Below are 25,012 nucleotides of genomic sequence, written 5' to 3'. Positions count from 1 at the left end.
GGTTCCCTGTGTTTTGTTTCCTTTTATTCTGAGTTACCTTGTTCATCTTTGTTTTATTAAAAGCTGCATTTAGATCCTCATTCCTTGTCACACTATCTATCCCTTCATCATACATCCAACCACCCACCCACCTATCGTTTTTCTGGACAGCTTTTAAACTCCACACATTTATTAAATGCTGTAGTATCAGATGTCTGTGATTAACACTTGCTTTGGCAGAGCATGAATCAGTGAAATAGCTAGCACACCTAGGTCCACTCAGCATGCCAAACAGACCCACATAAAATGGCCCTTAACTACTCTAATAAAAATGATTTTGCAAATCAAAGGCTTGACTGTGTGCATACCACTATCAATTTGTGTTACAGCTGGAAATTTCTGACAATTATTATTTTGTGCAATGGATACCCTACGTGTTTTATTTTCCAAATAATTTCCTTTTGTTTATTTAATTTTTGTTTTTGGGTCAAAAAGAGTTAATTTGATTGATCAAAGTGTTTGACATATCAGCCATGTATTTAATTACATAATTAAAACATTGTGGCCAGGGCAATTCAAATTCATCAACAAGTGGGCCATATGGAAAAATGATTCGGGGCATGTGGGCTGAGTTTAAATATTTGGTCAACAAAAATCTACTATCTGTGACAGTTCAAAACTGTAATATAGCATAATATTTTTTCACTACATTAATAAAAAATCAGTGTTGATAGCTTTCATTTTTTATATGTGATGAGAAACATTTCCACCTAGCAGGAATTTCATACCTAGTAAATTTCAAATGACAAAAACAACAAAATCAACCAAAATGTGCTTTCAAAATTGGTCCTGAGAGGGTAAATCAGACAGATTGCAAGTAGACTGATGCGATAGCTGTGCATTGACTTATAGTGACTCTTCACATTGCAGTCCCTTTGCATAATAAACTCGTTGGCTAAGAACTATTTGCATCCAGTAGCTTAAACAAGTACTTGTCAGTTCATTTTAGTTGTAACTGATGGGTTTTGCGGTCAATTTAACTTATTTTTTTTCATCTTGGGGAATGATATGATGACACTATAAAAGGCACCACACTTATTTTAAAACTAAATGCCATTCTCCATAAAACAAGGTAGGCTATAAAGTCTTACAGCAAATAGAAGTGCATACAAAAAGACCATAAGGAATGTTCTTACTTGCAACGTCATGCAGGATTCGGGACGGGCCAATTGATTAGGCTTGATTTAGGCTAACGTTAAAACAACTGTGATTACAGTGTCATAATGAGCATTAATTATTAACACTAATTATGCTGATGGATATCAAGTCTCCTGGAAGCAATATTGTGTTAGGTGATAAAATATCCAGAGGTGAGATTATATGATTTTATTGTGATTTGCTCTATTGTTATGTTGTATGTACAGGCGTTATTAAAGGTAATTTTGAAATCAAAACATTCACAAATTCGAGCCTGTGTAAAGTTCAGGATGCTGGAAACCTGTGATTACAGTAGCTGTAATACTATACCCAGTCATTGTATACAGTATCAAGTGCTTACTCAACAACTGACACATTGTCATGGTAATGATGAACATAAGTTTGCAGTTGCTTATGATACATTTTTCATATGGATTTTTTCCCTCTGTATGATGGCTGTGGGGGGTTCCACACAATATGAACAATCAATCATGCAATATGTAATAAAACTCTCAGTATGTGTTAATGAAAAAATATCTCTAAGACGAGTTATGGCTCTGAGTTTGTGCTGTTTCTAAAGATGAAGCAAAAATGTATTTAATAATGAATAATTTCCAACTGCACACAATATCTCACAACATAGAATTTTCTTTTCTTAAAGGAAAAGTAATTATTATCGTTCCAAACCAATATGACTTTTTCTTCAGAGGAACACAAAAGGGGAATTTTCAAGACTATTTTGGACCGTTCTTTCCATATAATGAAAGTGAATGAGAACTGGAGCTGTCAAGCTCCAAAAGGTACAATAAAATTGAATAAATAATAAAAATGAATCAGCTGATTCTGTTTTCAAACATGATTCATACACAAATCTGACTGATCCGGATCTCAAGTTTAGCTGATTGATTCAATTGGTTGATTACAAAGGTTAACACACCATTAATTAATAAATTAATTTGTGACTTTAAAAAAAAAAAAAAAATATTATATTTATAACACAGAGCTATGACTTAAGAAAACTTAGGCCACATCCACACTAATCCATTCAAATTTGAAAATGCATTAATTTCACTATGTTTACGCCTCGCATCCACACTAGAATGTCGTTTTCCTTCATCGAAAATGGAGACTTTCGAAAACATCCTCCATTACACCCTACTTCGGAAAATGATGACATTGGAAGACTGAAAACAGAGTTTTCAAACATAAACTTATTTTTTTAACGTAGTTACATATTTTTTAAATCCTAAGTTTTACTTTTTACACACTTAATTTTCCATGTAACGTGCTCTGTGCTTTAAATATTTAAAAATATTCTTTGTAAGTTATGTAAGGCAGCTCAAGCAAAGCTTGTTTTGCACAAGCAAACTCAAAATAAATCACAGAAAAGGCTATGATGCTGTGAATAAATCGTTAATATAAACACACACACATGCATGCACACACACTTTCTCTTACACTGGCAAATACATCTGCAAACAAACATTTCTGTTTGTCCACACTGTGAGCTGCAGGTGTCCTCAGCTTCGTTCCACCACTCGATTACATTTTTTAGACCCTGTTCCACCATGTAATTTATCCCCAAACAGCAGACTACACAGTAGGGGTTGCACATCTCGTTTTTGGTTCTCACCTCAGGACTGCATTATGAAGGATATGTATTCAATAACTTTTTTTTTAATATATATCAGTCAAGATTTTGAAGGCAAGATCCAACTTTAGTACCTCAGCCTCAGATTTAATATTTTAACGAAAGGTTTTTACATTTTTATTTATTTATCTTTAAATATACTGCTGAGAACATGCAGTTGTCAGACCCGATAATGAACTTGGACAGTATTTTTGTAATCAGTGAAGATCGCCAAAGCACTTTAATACTTCTTATGTATTGTAATAAAGTATTTAAAATGACTAAGTGTGTGTGTGTGTGTGTCAAGGTGGTCATTTTAAAGTGAATGTGGCTAAACAAATGTTTTTAAAGACCCCATGAAAGCAATTGACAAAAAAATTTTTTTTCCCTGTGTTGACATACACTATATTGCCAAAAGTATTCGCTCACCTGCCTTTAGACGCATATGAACTTAAGTGACATTCCATTCTTAATCCATAGGGTTTAATATGACGTCGGCCCACCCTTTGCAGCTATAACAGCTTCAACTATTCTGGGAAGGCTTTCCACAAGTTTTAGGAGTTTGTTTATGGGAATTTTTGACCATTCTTCCAGAAGCGCATTTGTGAGGTCAGACACTGATGTTGGACGAGAAGGCCTGGCTCACAGTCTTCGCTCAAATTCATCCCAAAGGTGCTCTATCGGGTTGAGGTCAGGACTCTGTGCAGGCCAGTCAAGTTCTTCCACACCGAACTCACTCATCCATGTCTTTATGGACCTTGCTTTGTGCATTGGTGTGCAGTCATGTTGGAACAGGAAGGGGCCATCCCCAAACTGTTCCCACAAAGTTGGGAGCATGGAATTGTCCAAAATCTCTTGGTATGCTGAAGCATTCAGAGTTCCTTTCACTGGAACTAAGGGGCCAAGCCCAGCTCCTGAAAAACAACCCCACACCATAATCCCTCCTCCACCAAACTTCACAGTTGGCACAATGCAGTCAGACAAGTACCGTTCTCCTGGCAACCGCCAAACCCAGACTCGTCCATCAGATTGCCAGATGGAGAAGCGTGATTCGTCACTCCAGAGAACGCGTCTCCACTGCTCTAGAGTCCAGTGGCGGCGTGTTTTACACCACTGCATCCGACGCTTTGCATTGCACTTGGTGATGTATGGCTTGGATGCAGCTGCTCGGCCATGGAAACCCATTCCATGAAGCTCTCTACGCACTGTTCTTGAGCTAATCTGAAGGCCACATGAACTTTGGAGGTCTGTAGCGATTGACTCTGCAGAAAGTTGGCGACCTCTGCGCACTATGCACCTCAGCATCCGCTGACCCCGCTCTGTCATTTTACGTGGCCTACCACTTCGTGGCTGAGTTGCTGTCATTCCCAATCGCTTCCACTTTGTTATAATACCACTGACAGTTGACTGTGGAATATTTAGTAGCGAGGAAATTTCACGACTGGACTTGTTGAACAGGTGGCATCCTATCACAGTACCACGCTGGAATTCACTGAGCTCCTGAGAGCGGCCCATTCTTTCACAAATGTTTGTAGAAGCAGTCTGCATGCCTAGGTGCTTCATTTTATACACCTGTGGCCATGGAAGTGATTGGAATACCTGAATTCAATTATTTGGATGGGTGAGCGAATACTTTTGGCAATATAGTGTATGTATACTTTTGAAACAGGCAGTTTGGACGGGATATATCAAAGCCACATTAAGGGGAAGTGCATTCTCATTCTAGAGAGCATTTGACTGGACAAATATCTGTGTAGTGCAGAATGAGTCATCAATTTTTTTGGTCCATTTTTCCAGAAGAGTGAGACTTTAAAGCTGACAGTCATGGACTAAAAGCGATAACTTTTGATTTCATGAGGGGCTTTTAAATTTCATCCATTTATTTGGGGCTAGAGGTTAGGCAGACATAGTGACATGCTAGCATAGGATTTTATATGTTATGCTCCAATACCATGGAGCCAGCCGAACTGACCATTGATTTTGTGGGCAAGAAGATTAATAGATGCATGCTTATTTTATCTCGTTGAACAGCAGACAGGAGGGTGAATAGAGAAACAAATTCAACAATGTTATAGGCAAAAGGAGGCCCTGTTAACACAAATCCCTGGAGTGGAGGTTTAAACGTATAATTAATGCAAGTTGCTGCAAAAGTGGAAATGTTTACTTGGATTTTTGTTTCTTATTTTGTTTTGTTTGAAACTACTTTGGATGTCCAAAATTATAGAAGCCATGCTTTGCAAATCACATCAAGTTTGTGCAACACCAGATTTACTGCAGATGCACAAAATTTCTGCTTAAAACAATCATGAATTGCCTTGAATGGCAACGTTCACACCCCTGCTGAAAATATTATTTTAGACATGCATGCATTTCCATGCTGGTTCAGAATTGTTTACTTTTTAATTTACATGTATGCATTTGGTCGATGCTTTTGTCCAAAGCCACTTGTGAATTCAACAGTGTATTCAAGTGATACAAGGGATGCACAATATATCAGCACAGATATATTTTTGGCCGATAACCTGGAAAATCATAATATTCTTTTTGGCGATAATTTGTTACGGTTTATTTGCTTGTGGCTTAGAATCTCTGACTGCCTATGGCTTCAGACAAGGACTTGGGCAGCCTTATGAGAAAGTACGTGTGCACACACAACGTGTCTGTTTGAGTGAGAGACAAGCTCATGTCGCACTGTGAGGATTATTTGAACATCTGTGCACCTTTTTTTGTTTTTTTGAGGCTGGTTTTAGTCATTTGCTGTAAGCAATGACATGCCATTTCCCATATTCTGTTTGTTTCATGAGGCAATAAACGCAAAATGCGATAAAACGTATCAAATCAAATCAAATCAAATCACTTTTATTGTCACACAGCCATATACACAAGCGCAAGGGTGTGTGAAATTCATGGGTGCATTTCCAATCAACATAGCAGTCGTGACAGTGATGACACATTGACCAATTTACAATAATATCAGATTAACACAACACAATTTAAAGTCTAATATACACATAATTACACACAACACAATATACAAATAATAACATACACTGTACAGTATACAGTACACACAATACAGATACACATTATTCAATAAAAAAAGTATATATAGTATATATAGAATGTACAGTAGGTTGTATTGTACTGTACTGACATTCAGGCTGTCGGCTGAAGAGAGAATATAATATAGTAATAGTATAATTTATGACAGTCCGGTGTGAGATATAAGAGTAAGAGTAATAAAGTGCAGTGCTGATGTATTTTGATCGTGGGAGATCAAGAGTTCAAAAGTCTGATTGCTTGGGGGGAGAAGCTATCATGAAGTCGGCTGGTGCGGGTCCTGATGCTGCGATACCGCCTGCCTGATGGTAGCAGTGAGAACAGCCCATGGCTCGGGTGGCTGGAGTCTCTGATGATCCTCCAAGCTTTTTTCACACACTGCCTGGTATATATGTCCTGGAGGGAGGGAAGCTCACCTCTAATGATGTGTCTGGCAGTTCGCACCACCCTTTGCAGTGCTTTGCGGTTGTGGGCTGTGCTATTGCCACACCAGGCGGAGATGCAGCCAGTCAGGATGCTCTCTACAGTGCAGGTGTAGAACCGTGTGAGGATGTGGCGGTTCATTCCAAACTTCCTCAGCCGTCTCAGGAAGAAGAGGCGCTGATGAGCCTTCTTCACAACGACTTCAGTGTGGATGGACCATGTGAGTTCCTCAGTGATGTGGACACCCAGGAACTTGAAGCTGCTGACTCTCTCCACTGGTGCTCCATTGATGGTGATGGGACTGTGTTCTCTGTCTTTTCTTCTGAAGTCCACCACAAGCTCCTTTGTCTTACTGACGTTGAGGGAGAGGTTGTGCTCCTGACACCAGTGTGTCAGAGTGTGTACCTCCTCTCTGTAGGCTGTTTCATCACCGTCGTGTCATCAGCAAACTTAATGATGGCATTGGAGCTATGTGTTGCCACACAGTCATGTGTGTACAAGGAATACAATAGTGGGCTGAGAACACAGCCCTGTGGGGCTCCAGAGTTGAGGGTCAGTGATGAGGAGATGTTGCTGCCCATTCCAACCACCTGGTGTCTGCTTGACAGGAAGTCCAGGATCCAGCTGCACAGTGAGCTGTTTAAGCCCAGAGCCTGGAGTTTCTCATCAAGCTTGGAGGGCACTATGGTATTGAATGCTGAGCTGTAGTCTACAAACAACATTCTCACATAAGTGTTCTTTTTTTTCCAGGTGGGAGAGAGCAGTGTGTATTGTAGATGCAATGGCATCATCAGTGGAGCGGTTGTTGCGGTAAGCAAACTGCAATGGGTCTAGAGAGAGAGGCAGCACAGAGCAGATGTAATCTCTGATTAATCTCTCAAAGCATTTGCTGATGATGGGGGTCAGAGGAACAGGACGCCAGTCATTTAAGCAAATGATTTTTGATTGCTTTGGAATGGTGGACATTTTAAAGCATGTGGGGACTACAGACAAAGAGAGGGAAAGGTTGAAAATGTCCGTAAAAACTCCAGCCAGCTGGTTCACGCACGCTCTGATGACGCGGCCCGGAATGCCGTCTAGACCCGCGGCTTTGCAGATATTCACCCGTCGGAAGGATCGGGTTACATCCGCTACAGAGACGGAGAGTGAACTAACCTCTGTAGCTTCGGCCGAGAGAGCTCTCTCCACGAGGGTGGTGTTATTTCCCTCAAAACGAGCATAAAAAGTGTTTAGCTCATCCGGGAGAGAGGCAGCGGTGTTCATGGCGGAGTTTTTATTCCCTTTAGTCCGAGATGATGTTAATTCCCTGCCACATGCTTCTAGAGTTGGTGGTGTTAAACTCTCCTTCAATCTTGTTCCTGTACTGGCGTTTTGCTGTTCTGATTCATAACTGGCTTGTTTATGCTCCTCCGCGTTCCCGGAATTAAAAGCGGAGGTCTGCACATTAAGTGCCGCTTGAACATCGCTATTAATCCATGGCTTCTGGTTCGGATAGATCCGTATTATTCTGGTCGGAACGACGTCCTCTATGCACTTTCTGATGAAACACATTACGCTATCAGCGTAAAGCTTGATGTCGTCATCAGAGGCGGACCGGAACATCTCCCAGTCCGTGTGATCAAAACAGTCTTGTAGCGTAGAGTCTGATTGGTCTGACCAGCACTAGATCGTTCTGAGAGCGGGTGCTTCCTGTTTCAGTTTCTGACTGTAAACGGGCAGAAGCAGAATGGAAGAGTGGTCCGATTTGCCAAATGATGGGTGGGGGAGGGATTTGTAGCCATCCCGGAAGGGAGAGTAGCAGTGTCGTGTGTTGAAACTAATGTGTTGGTGGTATTTTTGGTGCGACTGATTTGAAACTGGCTTTATTAAAGTCCCCGGTCACAATGAATGCGGCCTCAGGGTGCACGGTTTCCTGTTTGCTTATAATCCCATACAGTTCCTTGAGTGCCTGGTCTGTGTTGGCTTGTGGCGGGATGTACACAGCTGTGATAATGACTGCTGTGAATTCTCTCGGTAGCCAGAATGGTCGACTTTACCTGAGAGGTCTTTCGCTCTGTCCGCTCGGTGCACGGAGAACCCAGAGGGTTCGATGGCCGAGTCTGGAATCTCCGCAGACATCCAAGTTTCCGTAAGGCAGATAATGCAGCAGTCCCTCATCTCTCATTGGAAAGAGATCTGCGCTTTCAGCTCGTGGAGCTTGTTATCCAGAGACTGAACATTTGCCAGTAGAATACTGGGTAGCAGGGGTCGATTTGTGCAGCGTCTTACACTGATGAGAACGCCGGCTCTGTTTCCCCTTTTCCTTCTGCGTTTCCGTGGCTGGGCAGCCCAGACAAAGGGCTCCGCTTGCGTGTTTGTAAACAGTGGGTCGGCATTGAGGAATTTGAAGTCCGGTTTACGGTGTGTAATTGCAGAACCAATGTCCAAAAGTGTTTGTCTGTCGTAGACAATAAGGCAGACAACATCCAAGACAAAAAACATAAGAATTGTAAACAAAACAAACAAAACACTACCATGTTGTGTCGGCGCTCGCAACGTAGCAGCCATACTCGGCGCCATCTTGAGTCCAGTCCCATGTAGGCGTAACAGTATAAGGATGGGCAAGGAGTAGGTGGGAACTGGCTGAACAGTAAACATGATGTTTAATGATAAAACTCTACATAAAACAAACATAAACAAACATAAACAAACACAGACACATATGCAACACTGCCGCGTACATCTCTCTCTCTCTCGAACTGGTGTCTCCGGCCACTCCTTATCTCGCTCTCCTGATGATCAGCTGATTCAGTGCTGGCTGTGCTCCATCACTGCCTGGCCACAACCTCCTCCTCATCACAGTAGGTTACTTGGGGGCAATCGTTTTCACGTGTATAGGAATTATTGACTTTGTGACAGGGTATATTTACAACTGCCAGCATTCATCACCAATTATATGTAGAGAATTTGCATAATAGTTAGCTTATGGCTTTAAGCTTATGTCTGCATCATTTTTCAACCACTAATGCAAGGAATTTAGCACAATAAGGCAATTAACAATTGATTTGGGGAATATTAAAATAATTAATGTTTACGTCAGATCAAAGTCTTTGGCCAGTGATGATTTGATCGGCACATAAGACTAATTCTAACAGTAATACTACTTTCATGACCATTGAAAATAATATAACAAATAGATTTAAATACCGTTTGTGAGTAATGCAGCTTTTTAGGATCGACAGATTTCTAAGGACCGATATGATTTGATAAAATACACAGTCAAATTCTCTTTGAATACAAACAAGACTTTATTAACTAGTCTACAACATACAACTAAACTAACACACAGACAAACATAAATATGGTTTGGTAAGTGAGCTTTGACAGAAGATAAATTGGAACTAATCTGGAACAGAAAAATTTACTTTATGGAGTCTACAGACCATGCCTTGAGAACCAACATTACTTAATTTAGTATGCCTTGATTTAGATCAGGTTTGCCAGTTATCTAATAAAACACCATTACTTTCAGTGAAAGTTGCATGCGTTGCACTGCCTTGGTTCTTTGGCTGGGTCCGTAGAAATCCTTTGTTGCATCAATGTTTGGAATTCTGTTGAAAATCGTGGATGCCGGATGGGTGATGGAATGACCAGGCAGAGCCTCGGAAGCAAGGCCTCACGACTCACGACTCCCCATCATGTGTGTGTAAGAAGAATGAAGAACAGAGAGCGTTCATCCTAGGTGGGGAGGTTTTGTTGAGTTGAGGTTTGACGCACCCCAAAGGTGTCTTGAGCCAATCAGAAGTGTCTTTTGCTAGGTCACATGGTCATTTCTGCCCTCCCCTCAAGATAACTAATTTACGACCTATTGTTCTAAGGTTTATGAGTTTCCCGCTCATAAAGTGAACATTTTAATCATAAATTTCATAAATGAACTATAACTGCAAAAAAACCAATAGACTTCACACCATCACTCTGGAATTTAAAAGACAATAAATTACATACCAAACTCTTGTACTTTCTTATTAAATTACAGTTATAATTCAGTTATAATGCATGATAAAACGTCCTAATATTTAGTTTGTTAGTTTTAACATGGATAATACATTACACGTTATGAGAAACATAATTGTTGGGGTTATCATCTGCATAGGATGCATTTGTAAAAAGTTTAAGTATAATCCTACACTTGGCTGTGTATTTTGATAGTAGTAAAATTAGCAAGTCCAAAGTCCATGTCAGATGTTCATGAATTAAGCTTCATGTGAGCTGGTGAGCTGGTAACATGCCTCATGATTAATATAATAATTTTAAGTATAGAAAGTTGGTTATATTGAAGATTAATGGAAGTTTCAATGGCAGTCATAGAACAGTCCCTCAAATTATCAGTCATGTGATGAGTTGGGGGTTTATCTGATTAACATCAAAGACTGAGGATTTTCTCTGTGCTTCTCCCCGCAGTTAAGATTTGCCAGATGCGACAAACTCAGTCTTGCTGGAACCAGTCCAAATTTCTTTATAACTCAGAGGAATGCCAGTGTAGATTTTGGATTTAAGTCGTTCTGCATGGAATTGTTAAATTTCTCCTAGTTTTCTTCTGCACTCGATGCACTACATTACTTCTTGAAACATAAACAGAAAGTGGGGAAATAGCACATTGTTTCTTACAGAACAGCATTGTGATTAAAACAAGTCCAAACCTAACATGGTACATTTATCTTGAAACAATTTTCACATAGTGACTCAAGATGGCTAAGAACACTAATTTGTGAGTGAAATGAATGTGGTTGTTGTATTTTATGAGTTGTGACGTTTATAACATTATGACTCTTGACTATTTGATCTGTATGATCTTACCTATTCACATTATGATTGTTGTTCACATTCATAAGTTATAGTCGAACTGTCACAGATGAGCGCTGTAACAAGCATTTGTGAATGAGACGCGCATAAGCACAATGCCACACATACATAAGACACACAAAACACTACTGCATTTGCAGTCTTTAATTTAAAACATTACACCATTAGGGTTAGTATTGTGTTTTGTTGTTTAATATTCATTACATGCTGTTTATTGCCTCATTTTGGTTTAATGCATTATAACAGCTGTTTACAGTTCATTAGTCTCTCTCTGTTAAGAAGTCATCAGGATTACCTTAAACACACATATAAATGAGCACCATACAATTTATGCAAGTGTATTGTCATTTATCTGTCATTCAAATCATCATACATCTGTAAAATAGAGACATTTCTGGTTCATGTTACATCCACCAAACCTTAAATAGCAGCAAGTTCAAATTCCAAGCTTTTACATTTTAAATGAGATGCTTTTGATGAATTAGTTTGCAGTTCCAGGTTAAAGGATTACAAATTTATTTATTTATTTTTTATAGTATCATATCGGACATAATGAGTTGTAAATTGTCAGTTATCAGTATCGGCCCAGAAATTCCATATCGGTACATCCCTACGCTATACATTTTATCAGTTGAAACAGTTGACACAAAGTTGGATGCAAATAATTGTCTAGAATGTCATCGCATGCCATAGCATTAAGAATGTATTAAGTTAATTGGAAAGGGGTGTCCTTATACTGATCCCCAAGTAAATGCACCTGATCTGCACTCACACTGCTCAGTCCATTGAGCCTGATGGCAGTTGATCTGGTATTGTGCATAGTGTTTTTCGTTCCGCTTTTGAAGTGTTTGCCATTTGAGAAAGTCAACTTTGTAGTCTCACCAGTGCAACCTCTTACAAAATTTTGTTGCACTGGAAGGAAAAACGCAGTTGCAGTCTGGAGCTCTGATTTCAACATGGACTCAACCAATGTTCCAATGTTTGACTGACCAATGGTGGGGAGTGTTTAGGAAACTTATTTGAAAACAAGTGCACTATTCATTACTTTTTGCCAGTCCGTTTGGTAATGCTAGTTGTACAGTTAAACACCTAAGAGCACTTAAAATCTAAATTGAAAAAAAAAAAAAAATCACTTAAAAAAGACTAATAAATATATTGTTCTTGTTTTTTTGTTTTTCCAGCACGCACTTTGATCCTGTGGAATCAGACGTCCAGTCCGACCACCTCATCAGGTCAGTTTACATCTCAGTTCTTTAAAATATTCATTTGTAAACACGAAAATTGCAAACAGAGATAACACATATTATTACTGCCAGTGGTTTTAATGGTGGAAATTGAAGAAAATATCCAATATCAGATCCAATATTGAAGATTAGAGTTTCCATCTCATTCTAATTCTGCTTATATGAACCATCCACAATAGTTGTGTGATAAACAGAATCATGTCTGCATAGTGTCTACATTTTAAATTTTAATTAATGTATTTGCTTGACATTCATTTGTAAAGACTGTACAGTTGCCACAATAGGAAAAATACAGAACCAGATATTGTAATTCTGATACAGTTTCAAAGAACAACATTTTTTTTTGTTTTTTTTTTTTTTGCTGGAATATGCAACGTTTACACCATTCTACAACCTCTGAGAAGTGAAATAAGAGATGACGATGACAAACGCAATAAGCAAGCTCTTGAGGTCTCTCAAACTGTGTGTATATATGAATCACTGAAATCTGTACACCATGGAATAATTAATTTTTGTTCCCTTAAATCAAAGACAAAATAAGATACCTCTAACTTCGCATGCAGACCTTCAAAAGATTAATTGTATGCTGAGAACTGTCTGCTCTGGGCTATAAATGGTTAAATATATGCATGGAAGACAAGACAAGACAGAATCAGAATGCAAGTAAATGTAAGAAAAAAGACCGCAATTCAGTTTGCAAGTATTATGATGATAATTATCCACTGATCTATAATATAGAACTGGATTGCTAATGACGTCATAACATTGAAGCCACTGTGCCCCCATATTGCTATGTCCAAACATTCCAGTGTGCTTATTGAATTAATAGAAAATAAAGTTTTAGTGAGTGAAATCCACCTGTGAATCCCTGCAACGCAAACGTCCTACACATGTAGTTATTTATTTATTTAAAGTCAGGAATTTTCCTGTTACTGAAAGCCAGAACGAGTTATGTTTATCTATATCAAGGAGTATAGCTCTAAAAAACTTCATTAGTGAACGGATCAGCTAAATGTAAATAAGTTCACTGAAACTGAGGTAAGATACAAACAGACATTTTCAGAGATATTTATTGCAAACTGTGACAAGGAGGAGGGCGTGGCCAGAACGTGAGGATGCGCGTCTGGCGCTGGGTTGCCCCAATCAGTGGGAGAGAGAGATAAGGAGGAGCCGGAGGTGCCAGAGAGAGAGACACACATGGAGCTGTGTTTGTGTGTGTGCACGTGTTTTGTTTTGCTGAGTTTTATGTTGTATTTGTTTTATTAAAAGTCCTTTTGGTTGATAACCTGGTACCCGCTTCCTCCTTTCCGATGAACAAGAGGCTTGTCTGCCACACGAACATAGAAGTGTTTGTTTTTAATTACATGCTTTACGTAATTTTCTTTAAATCAAAAAGTGCTTTTTTGTCACGTTCACTTGCCTAGAGTGCATTCTCGTTCAGTCTCTCTCTCTCTCTCTCTCTCTCTCTCTCTCGATTGCATGCTGGGAGTGAGTGGGCAGAGTTGGCATGTGTGAGTGAGAGTGGACTCAACTGAATGAGTGTTTTCTTTATTTTTCTACCTTTTTGCTATTGTTTGTTTTATTTATTTAATATGTTGTGTGCAATGGGTAAAGCAAAGGTTTAGATGGGTTTGTGAGGAGCGCTATCGATCAGCGCGAGCTGATTGAGATGGCAGCGTCTGAGCCTATGAGTCTAGACAGACTAACGCGGTAGCATGGCATTAAATTCATCCCCGCTGAACACTGTTCGGTGTAAGATTGTATCATTGCTGTGGCACAAGTTGTTGGTTATAGCAGTATACTGTCTGCTTCGAGGATGAATGGCATAATTGTGTTATTTTTGGACAGCAAGGATAAGGTTAATTTAGTTGTAGTTGCTAATGGAGTCATCATTAATGATTCTTTAACTCCAGTTGTGCCTTTGGTACAACCAGCGAAAATAACTGTTTTGTCTAACGCCCCACCTTTCTTTAAAGATAAAGTAATCGAGAGAGAGCTAACAAGACATGGGAAGAGTGTGTCACGCATTAAAAAGATTGCTTTGGGTTGTAAATCACCCCAATTGAAGCACGTTGTGTCCTTCCAATGACAGGTACATATGATTCTAAAAAATGAAAACGAAGAGTTAAGATTTGCCCTGAAGTTTAGGATTGACAACTTTGACTATGTAATTTATGCTTCTTCTGAAACAATTAAATGCTTTGGTTGTGGGAAAGAAGGGCATCTGATTCATTTATGTACAGAGAAAGAAGAGCAAACAACGGTTCTGGGTGAGAATAACGGTAAAGGAAAAAAGATGGGTAGAAGGGGGAAGAGCAAAGACAGGTGGAAGGCAAACAGTCTAATGTAATAAAGGATGTTGGAATGAGGGAAACAGAAAGTAATAGTGTTGTGTGCAATGATGACGGATGAGTAATGGATGATCAGACAGAAAGGGTGTACACAATTGTTAATGAAATTACTACTGTTGATACTGTGGTGGTTACGGAAAGCGGAAATATGATATGGTGGAGGAAGAGATTGTTTTCAAAACATCGAAATTAAAAAGAAAAACCAAGAGAAGGGGACAAGGGAAGAGACCAAAAAAGAATGTGTCATGAAATAGCACAAAAAGGGACAATAGATTCAGAATTTGATTCTGAGGTTAGTTATATTGATGAATCGGCAGCGGCTAGTGAGAGTGAGTCGTCAGACTACGCTGAATCTCTCGTACGAGAAAGATCAGGAAAGATCAGTGCTTATGCAATTGAAAAAATCAAAAAATTCTTGCAGTCTACGAAAGGGATGGAAGGGGTCAAAGTTGAGGATTTCTTTCCAGACCGAGGACTTTTTATTGATTCAGCAAAATGTTTATGAAAGAAACAGGAGTAGGTGGCTTTTCAGATCAAGAGATATATAGATTGAAGAAAACTGTCCAGAAACTGCGAATGAATATCTTAAATGATGAATTTGAAGTGTCTCATTCATTTATGTTTTATGTTTGGTTTGCTCAGTAAATTATGAGTAAATTAAGCCTGGTTACCCTTAATATAAATGGTGCGCAAGATTGTTTAAAAAGAGCAAAGATTTTTTAATTAATAAAACTGAAAAATATTGGTGTGTTATTTGTACAAGAAACTCATAGTGATATTCATAGTGAAAGCAATTTGATGATGGAATGGGAGGGTGAAATTACCTAGCTAGTGAAATGAGCTGCTCTCTAAAGTTTAGCCATTAGATTAAGTGAGATAATTGGTCAGGCCATCCATATAGAGCATACTTACTGTGTGCTCAAAAGGTCTATTCTAGATAATATACATTTAATTAGGGATGTTTTTGATGTCTCTGGATCACTGGGATTAGAACCTTGTCTGATTTCGATAGACCAGGAAAAGGCATTTGACCGAGTTGAACACAGCTATCTGTGGCGTATGTTAGAAGAGTTTGGGTTCAACTCTTGTTTTATTGCTATGATCCAGGTTTTGTACCGAGATATTGAGAGTATGCTCAAAATCAATGGTGGGTTGAGTGCTCCTTTTAAAATTAATAGGGGTATTAGACAGGGATGTGCTCTATCAGGGATGTTATATGCCTTGTCTATCGAACCCTTGCTGGCTGGAATTCGATCAAATACTGAGGGGTGGTCTTTACCACAGTACAGAGTGAAAATAAAATGATCTGCTTATGCTGATGACATAATTGTATTAATTAAAAGTCAAGAAGAAGTAGATGTTTTACAATCAATTATTACAGTATTTGGTGCTATTTCTTCTGCAAAAGTTAACTGGTTAAAGAGTGAAGCCTTTATTTAAGGAAAATTATTGGAAGGTTTTCCAAAGTTGCCAGGTGGACTTGCTTGGAAAAAAGGGGGATTAAAATATTTGGGTATATATCTTGGGGATGATTTTATGATAAAGACAAATTGGGAAGGTGTTCTAAAAAAGTTCAAAAACTATTGGAGTAATGGAAATGGCTGTGGTCAAAAATGTCTAACAGAGGATAAGTTATAGTCTAATAATTTGGTGGCTTTTTTTTTTTTTTTTTTTTTTTTGGAATAAGCTCCATTTGGTGATACTTAACAGGACCAAATAATCTTGTATTGAGACAAGTAGCAAATATCATTCTAAGGCAAGCTGGTGGAATGAATCTGGATTTTGTACTTTTCTTAATGGACTCCAGCAAGTTAATGGATTAGCACATGTAATTTTGTATAAGTGTTGTGTAAAGGGTTTAAACAAAGTAAAACTAAAAGAAAGAGTTGATACGGTTTGGGGGGATGAATTGTATAAAGCACAGTTCAAAGCCTGTGTGGATAATTCTATATAAACCACCTTTAGACAAAAGAGCAGGAGATCTTCAGTGGAGGATTTTGCACGGCACATTTGCTGTAAATGCTTTTGAGAATGTGATCAATCCAGCTGTGTTTAATGCATGTCCTTTTTGTGGTTTGAAAGAATCAATCTTTCACTGTTTTTTTTTTTTTTTCTGGAATGTACAAGGAGTTTTGGTTCATTTGTGATTCTTAAAAATATTTTTTAAAAACTTTGGTGAGGAATATATTTCTCAGGTTTTTTTATTTTTTTTATTTTATTATGATTATGATTATGATTATGATTATTATTATTATTATTATTATTATTATTATTAATTATTTGGACCTAAATATAAGGCAGATCATAAGATAAAGAGTCATCTTTTGAATTTTATTGTAGGACAAGCTAAGCTGTCAATTTATATAAGCAGGAAGAATAAGATTGAGGGTAAAGAAAGTAATGGGGTGGTTTTAGTTTTTAAAGGTTTGGTAAAAAAAAAGAGTTTTGATTGATTTTCATTATTTCAAGATGATGAATGATTTTGAGAGTTTTTTTTACATCATTGGGGCTATAATGAATGATCTGTTCAGTTTTGGATTAACATTTATGGCTTTCTCTGTGGTTACAGTAAAACTGGAATTATCATTATTATTATTATTATTATTATTATTATTATTATTATTATTATTTACATTTTGTACATAATATTTATGAAGTTTTTTTTGGATGATTTAATGGAATAAAGTTATTATTAAAATCTCTCTCTCTTTCTCTATTTACACACACGCAGCGGGCATGAAGAGTGGGACGGAGACAAGCAAAGTCAAGATGGTTAAAATGAAACTGATTCTGTATGTTTAAATAGGGTTTTTAATGGCTAATGCACACAGAATGTGTGACATGTATCTACATTCACTGAGCACTTTATTAGGAACACCTGTACACCTTCCTTATTAATGCAATTATCTAATAATTATCATGTGGCAGCAGTGCAATGCATAACATCATGCAGATACGAGTAAGGAGTTTCAGTTAATGTTCACATTAACCAACAGAATGGGGAAAAAATGTGATCTCAATAATTTCGACCATGGCATGATTGTTGGTGCCAGACGGGCTGGTTTGAGTATTTCTGTAACTGCTGATCTCAAGTTTATCATTTAATAATATAAACAATGGTACTGCACCATAAAATATGCAGTAAAAACAACAGTTTTAAACTGTAAAATGTATAGGTTTTTCTGTAAAGTTGTTTACATTATTACTGTATTTTTTACATAATTATTCTGGCAACCACAGCTGCCAGTTTTATTTTTTTTGTTTGTTTGTTTTTTTGTTGTAAAAACAACATTTTTATATTTTTTTTTACAGTGCGCAAAACTGTCTCTAGAATTTACTCAGAATGGTGCCAAAAACAAAAAAACATCCAGTGAGTGGCAGTTCTGTGGACAGAAACGCCTTGTTGATGAGAGAGTTCATCAGAGAATGACTAGACTGGTTCGAGCTGACAGAAAGCTACGGTGACTCAGATAACCCCTCTGTACAATTGTAGTGAGCAGAATATCATCTCAGAACACATAACATGTCGAACCTTGTGGCGGATGGGCTACAACAGCAGATGACCATGTTGGGCACTTAATTAGGACCATAGTGTTACTAATAAAGTACTCAGTGAGTGTATGTATGACTATAGAGAGCAAATCCCAGGTATTTTAAGCGATTTAGAAATACCGGTTTGACTTTTTAAGGACCCTCTGGGGGAAAGGACGTATTGTCACCCTATAACAAGCAGACATTGCAACTTATCCTACTTCCGTTACAATAGCTGCACACTGGGATAGGTGAATGTTCCGGATTCGCAATCTGCGTTAGTCTTCTCCTTTGTAAGGAATATTATCCATAATGAGCAAATTTTAGAGGCTCTATGACAGTTGGGGCATACCAAGATGGCCGCTTGAACACTTCTGGTGGCCTCACCTCCTATTGGCAGTGTCAGAGATCCAGTTCTTTATATACAGTATCTCAGTGTAATCATCGTATTAAAATGCTCCTGGTTTTGCAAGGGTTGCTTACTTGATCTAAAAACAAAGGCACATACAATTGAAGTCAGAGGTTTACATTCACCTTAGCCAAATACATTTAAACTCAGTTTTTCAAAATTCCTGACATTTAATCGTAGAAATCATTCCCTCTCTTAGGTCAGTTAGGATCACTACTTTATTTTAAGAATGTGAGATGTCAGAATAATAGTAGAGAGAATGATTTATTTCAACTTTTATTTCTTTCATCACATTCCCAGTGGGTCAGAAGTTTACATATATGTTAGTATTTGGTAGCATTGCCTTAAATGGTTTAACTTTGGTCAAACATTTTGGGGAGCCTTCCACAAGCTTCTCACAATAAATTACTGGAATTTTGGCCCATTCCTCCAGACAGAACTGGTGTATCTGAGTCAGGTTTGTAGGCCTCCTTGCTCGCACATGCTTTTTCAGTTCTGCCCACAAATTTTCTATCAGATTGAGGTCAGGGCTTTGTGATGGCCACTCCAATACCTTGACTTTTATGCATTCCCACATGGAATCTATGCGTGTTGATTTCCGCAGAAAGCTACAGTACATGGATTTTTTTCAATAGCTGCTTTTCTATCATTGGTCCAAATGGTTCTGAGCATGGTGAGGAATGATTCCAGTAGTGTTTCCACTTGAGCACAGTTCATCACTGCATGATTTCAAACCATGCTCAATGATTTTAGTACGTGGCAACTCAGAACGCCACAATGGCTTTAGTACGTGGCAAAGTTAAGAAAAAAAATAAAAAAGAAATGTGCATGTTTGGAGTATCTTCATGATTTTATGATGATGGTTTAACTAGTATAGTAAATTTTTCTACATGCCTTTATTCAGGGGGGTAGATTACGCTAGCTAGCTCATTGAAACTTATATAATATATAAAATAATATTACTTGTGTAATATTTTGTAAAAAAGCAGTCCTAAAAACTGGAATATGTGATCGTCCTCTGTAGCGCCCGGTGGTGGGAAAGCAGCCAATTACAAAGTTCTGCCTATCCCTCTCCTCTTGTGTGTTTGTTTATTACATTTTTTCAGAATTCCACAGATTTTCCCCCCAAAATTGAGACCAGTTAGTTTAGAGTAATTTGAAAAATGGCTCAGAAAAATTAAGTTAGTTCCTGTTTTGATATTTTGTAATTTTGCAAAGAACTTCATACATTTTTAAGTGTTAAATGCTTACGTTTAAAAATACTTTTTAGAGCCACTGTCTGTTTAATGCAAAAGGAGACTAAGACTGCTTTTCTGCTCTCTACATAGCATTTCTTCTATTCTTTTGGCTTTTTTGACACTTTTATTGACAGTAATCGAGCAGAAACAACAGGAAATTGCTAGAACTCACATTGCTAACATGAGTGTCACGGCTCACTGTGTCAGAGCATGTGTGCTAACCAATATGCCATAGTTCTTCAACATTTCTTCACATCTACACAATAACACCAACTGCTTCATTTTCAAAGTCCTCCTCCTCTTCTCTATCTCTTTCTGTCAGGTCTGTTCTGTAACACTTCAATAGATGGCATCGGAACGTGCTGGCCCAGGAGTAGTGCTGGAGAAGTGGTGTCTCGTCCCTGTCCGGAGACCTTCCTAGGGGTCCGATACAACACCACCAGTAAGTGCAGAGTATCTCACATTGAGCAGCACTTTCACACTTGTTCCATCTAGACAGCTCAGTCTGTTCTTGTTTCATGTCTATGGCAGGACAAGCTGTTTATTTTGTTTGGTCTCTGTTTTATCGTAAGCCTAGCTGCTCTTATACTCTTGCGTCTCTTGTCAAGTCGATGTTGTTGTATTTCAAACAATAGCAGGTCTTTTAGGGTACTCCTGTGCCTCTGTAGTATGGAAGTTACATCTTAGATTAATTTAAACCTGGCACAGATAGGAACAGCAGTTGTCAGAGTATGTGAGCAAGCAGCTGAGAGCTACATAACCAGGTTTTCAATTTATTTTGTTCTATCTTCCTTCCTTCTCTTTCTTTTCCTCTTTCCCTTCCTTTCTTTTCATTATTCCTTCCTTCCTTCAATCCTTCCTTATTTTCCTCTTTCCCTTCCTTTCTTTTTATTATTCCTTCCCTCCTTCCATCCTTCCTTCCTTATTTTCCTCTTTCCATTCTTCCTTCCTTCCTTCTTTTGCTCTTTCCCTTTTTCCTTTTTAGTATTCCTTCATTTCTTCCTTCATTTAATCTTCTTTCTTGCTTCCTTTTATTCCTCCTCCCTTCCTTCAAAGCATTTGAACTCTGTCAAATACTTAGGGATAGGTTTGTCTCTTGTAGGATATAAATGAAGTGGGTTCAGAAGTCTGGGAAACAGTTAACAATGCAACAATAAAATGGAAAACAATAATAGAAACATCCCAGTGTAATTCAGCAAAATGTTCCTCCCAAAGTTTCAGTGTCTGTTCACTTAAGAAAGATTTCTCCAATGTCCAATAGTATTTAGGTTCCTTGGTCCTTGAAATGTGTAAATGTCTCAATGTGTATTTGCGTAAATGTAATTGTGTCAATGCGTGAAAAGGCCTTTTAGTTATTTCTCTCTCTCTCTCTGCCTGGGCAGTGTGTGTGTGTTGAGATCTCAGCTTAGCTGTAAGGTGCAAAATTCTTCTAGCCAGTAAATCCATGTTGAATCACGATGAATCTTGCACCACAGATCAGGAATCACAATTAATTTTGAATCACAGATTAGGGGTTCTGGCTCGCCATTTCAGTTTGGATCAAGCAAGCAGAGTCAGCATAAAATAAATAAATAATAATAAAAAAACAATCTGCACAAAATAATGCAAATCACATTAAATATCTCTTAGTTTTCAAAATCTTTCCTTCACAAATATATATTTTTTCCACACTATTTTAACAACACTGGTGCAAAACTGATGCAATATTTTGATATTTCATATCAAGCTGCAAGAAGTGTTCACATGTGCACATGCTAACACAGCACATTAACATTTATGCACACTTAACATTTAACACATCAATCAAGTAAATTTGATTGTGTGACATTGGTTTCGCATCTAAAACGTCTTGGTTACTGTTGTAACCTCCATTCCCTGATTGAGGGAACGAGACATTGTGTCGATGTAGTGACACTAGGGGTCACTCTTGGGAGCCCCAAACACCTTTGATCTTTGAGAAAAGGCCAATGGGAATTGGCGAGTGGAATTTGCATGCCACTCCCCCAGTCATACGTGTATAAAAGGAGCTGGCTCGCAATCACTCATTCAGGTTTTGCACTGAGGAGCCGAGACAGGGTCCCGGCCATTTCAGCGGGTAGTACAGCATTGTGGCAAGAGGGACACAACGTCTCATTCCCTCCATCAGGGAATGGAGGTTACAACAGTAACCAAGATGTTCCCTATCTGTCACTCACTCGACGTTGTGTCGATATAGTGACACTACATTTACATTTTACATTTATTCATTTGGCAGACGCTTTTATCCAAAGCGACTTACAAGAGAGGAAAACATAAGCAAATCATCTTAGGAGACAGTGGTATGAAAAGTGCTGTATTACAAAGTATCACTAGCATCATAATAGTATTCAAAATAGAATGACGTGCAACAGAATGTTTTTTTTTTTTTTAATGACTGGTTAAGTGCTCATGGAAAAGATGTGTTTTTAGTCATTTTTTGAAGACAGAGAGTGAGTCAGCTTCACGGATGGAGTTGGGAAGGTCGTTCCACCAACGTGGTATGATGAAGCTGAAAGTCTGGGAAAGTGTTTTGGTGCCTCTTTGTGTTGGTACAACAAGGCGACGTTCCTTAGCAGACCGCAGACTTCTAGTGGGCGCGTAGCTCTGCATAAATGATTTTAGGTATGCTGGAGCAGACCCAGTAACTGTTCTGTATGCCAGCATCAGAGCCTTGAATTTGATACGTGCATCAACCGGTAGCCAGTGGAGAGAGACAAGGAGTGGTGTAACATGTGCTCTCTTTGGTTCATTAAAGACCAGACGTGCTGCTGCATTCTGGATCATTTGGAGGGGTCTAGTTGCACATGCAGGGAGGCCTGCAATGAGAGCGTTACAGTAGTCCAGTCTAGTTATGACAAGTGACTGGACAAGCAGTTGTGTGGCATGTTCAGAGAGGAAGGGTCTTATCTTCCTGATATTGTAGAGTGTAAATCTACATGATCTTGCGGGCTTTGAGATGTGGTCTGTGCAATTTAGTCTGTTGTCGATGGTTACCCCTAGATTTCTGACCGATTTGGAAGGCGTTACTGTAGTTGCACCCAGCTGCACGGTGATGTTGTGTTCAACATCAGGGTTGGCTGGAAAGACAAGGAGTTCAGTCTTGGCTGGGTTGAGTTGCAGGTGGTGCTCCTTCATCCAGGCCGAGATGTCCACCAGGTAGGCAGAAATTCGAGCAGTCACTGTGGTGTCGTTGGGCTGGAAAGACAAGTAGAGTTGCGTGTCATCAGCGTAACCATGTGCTTGAATGATGGGTCCCAGTGATGTTGTGTATATAGAGAAGAGAAGTGGCCCAAGCACTGATCCCTGAGGTACCCCAGTAAGTAGCTGATGTGGCTTGGATACCTCACCTCTCCAGGCTACCTTGAAGGACCTACCTGAGAGATAGGAATTAAACCAGTCAAGCACAGTTCTTGTGATGCCCAGCGAGGAAAGGGTAGAGAGTAATATCTGATGGTTGACTGTGTCAAATGCTGCAGAAAGGTCCAGCAGAATAAGGATGGATGATCTGGATTCAGCTTTCGCCTGTCTCAGCGACTCGGTGACAGACAGCAGGGCGGTCTCGGTGGAGTGTCCACTTTTAAAGCCTGACTGATTGTCATCCAGCAGCTTGTTCTGTGAGAGATAGGCAGAGATTTGATTGAAAACTGCCCTTTCAAGTGTTTTTGCCACAAATGGTATGAGAGAGACTGGTCTGTAGTGTTCTATTTGTGTGGGATTAAGTGCAGGTTTCTTCAGCAGCGGGTTACTCAAGCCTGCTTAAATGTAGTGGGAAAAGTGCCTTTAAGTAGAGATGTGTTAATTATGTGTGTGAGTGCAGGTAGGATGGACAGAGAAATGGCCTGGAGAAGGTGGGAAGGAATGGGGTCAAGGGAACAGGTAGTGGGGTGGTTGGAGAGGAGGAGTTTAGACTCAGTGTCAGTCAGAGGAGAGAACATGGAGACAGAAGAGTTGCATACAGGAGACAGGTGTTTGACAAGGTGCGGTGCTGAGAATGTATTGCTGATGGCTGCAACCTTATTAGTAAAAAATGTGGCGAAGACATCTGCTGTCAGTGATGTGTCAGGCGGTGGAGGGGGAGGGCAGAGAAGTGTGTTGAATGTTCTAAACAAGCTGCGAGTGTCTGTGGTGCTGTTGATCTTGTTCTGGTAATAGGAGGTTTTTGCAGATTTGACATTATCTGAAAAAGTTGCAAGCAGGGACTGATATTTACCTAGATCTGCTGGATCTTTAGATTTCCGCCATCTCCTCTCAGCTGCCCTGAGGTCAGTCCGATGTTCACGAAGGACGTCAGACAGCCAGGGGCTGGGTGGTGTAGCACGTGCTGGCCTAGTGGAGATAGGACAGATGTTGTCTAGACAGGTTGTTAAAGTAGAGCTTAGTGTGTCTGTGGCAGTGTTTACATTAAGTGTGGTAAATATATTTTGTGCAGGAAGAGATGTAGAGACAGCAGTGGAAAGGCGAGAGGGTGAGAGGGAACGGAGGTTACGGTGAAAGGAAACCAATGGTGGAGTCTGTTTTAATGAAGATGGGAGTGTCATGTTGAATTGAACAAAGTAGTGATCAGAGACATGTAAAGGAGTAACAAGAATATTTGAGTTGGTACAGTTACGTGTAAAAATGAGGTCCAGCTGGTTGCCCGATCTGTGAGTTGCTGTGGTGTGTAGTTTTTCCAAGTCAAATGAGGCCAGGAGAGTATTCAATTCAGTGGCCTGGGGCTTGTCTTGGTGTATGTTGAAATCACCAAGAACCACAAGTGGCCTACCATCCTCCGGCAAGGAGGACAGCAGGACATCCAACTCCTCAAGAAAGTTTGTCAGCTGACCTGGAGGGCGATAGATGACAACAACATGGATTTTTGTGGGTTACATTGTAGTAATAGCATGGAATTCAAAACTAGTATCGTTACATAGTGAAGAGTGTGGTGAAAAAGTCCAGTTGTTATGAATGAGCAAACCTGTTCCCCCACCCCTACCGGTGTGTCGAGGGGTGTGAGAGAAGGAGAAGTTGTTGGAGAGAGCAGCAGGTGTTGCTGTATCCTCTGGACGTATCCATGTTTCTGTCAGTGCCAGGATGCTGAGGGTGGACTGCAT

General features: G+C 39.2%; 1 protein-coding gene across 2 annotated transcripts in view; it reads left to right on the top strand.

Moving 5' to 3' along the window:
• The window catches only part of LOC127451584 (corticotropin-releasing factor receptor 1), a 245,812-nt gene that overhangs the window by 69,598 nt on the left and 151,202 nt on the right, over nt 1–25,012 (top strand). For both annotated transcript variants that reach the window (XM_051716370.1, XM_051716369.1), the window contains exons 4-5: nt 12,313–12,363; nt 20,227–20,346. In XM_051716370.1, the coding sequence (XP_051572330.1) occupies nt 12,313–12,363; nt 20,227–20,346 (171 nt within the window). The remainder of the gene's footprint in view (nt 1–12,312; nt 12,364–20,226; nt 20,347–25,012) is intronic.

The sequence above is a fragment of the Myxocyprinus asiaticus genome, chromosome 14, assembly GCF_019703515.2.
Source record: "Myxocyprinus asiaticus isolate MX2 ecotype Aquarium Trade chromosome 14, UBuf_Myxa_2, whole genome shotgun sequence".
Lineage (NCBI taxonomy): Eukaryota > Metazoa > Chordata > Actinopteri > Cypriniformes > Catostomidae > Myxocyprinus > Myxocyprinus asiaticus.
This window is presented reverse-complemented; position numbering and strand designations above follow the sequence as displayed.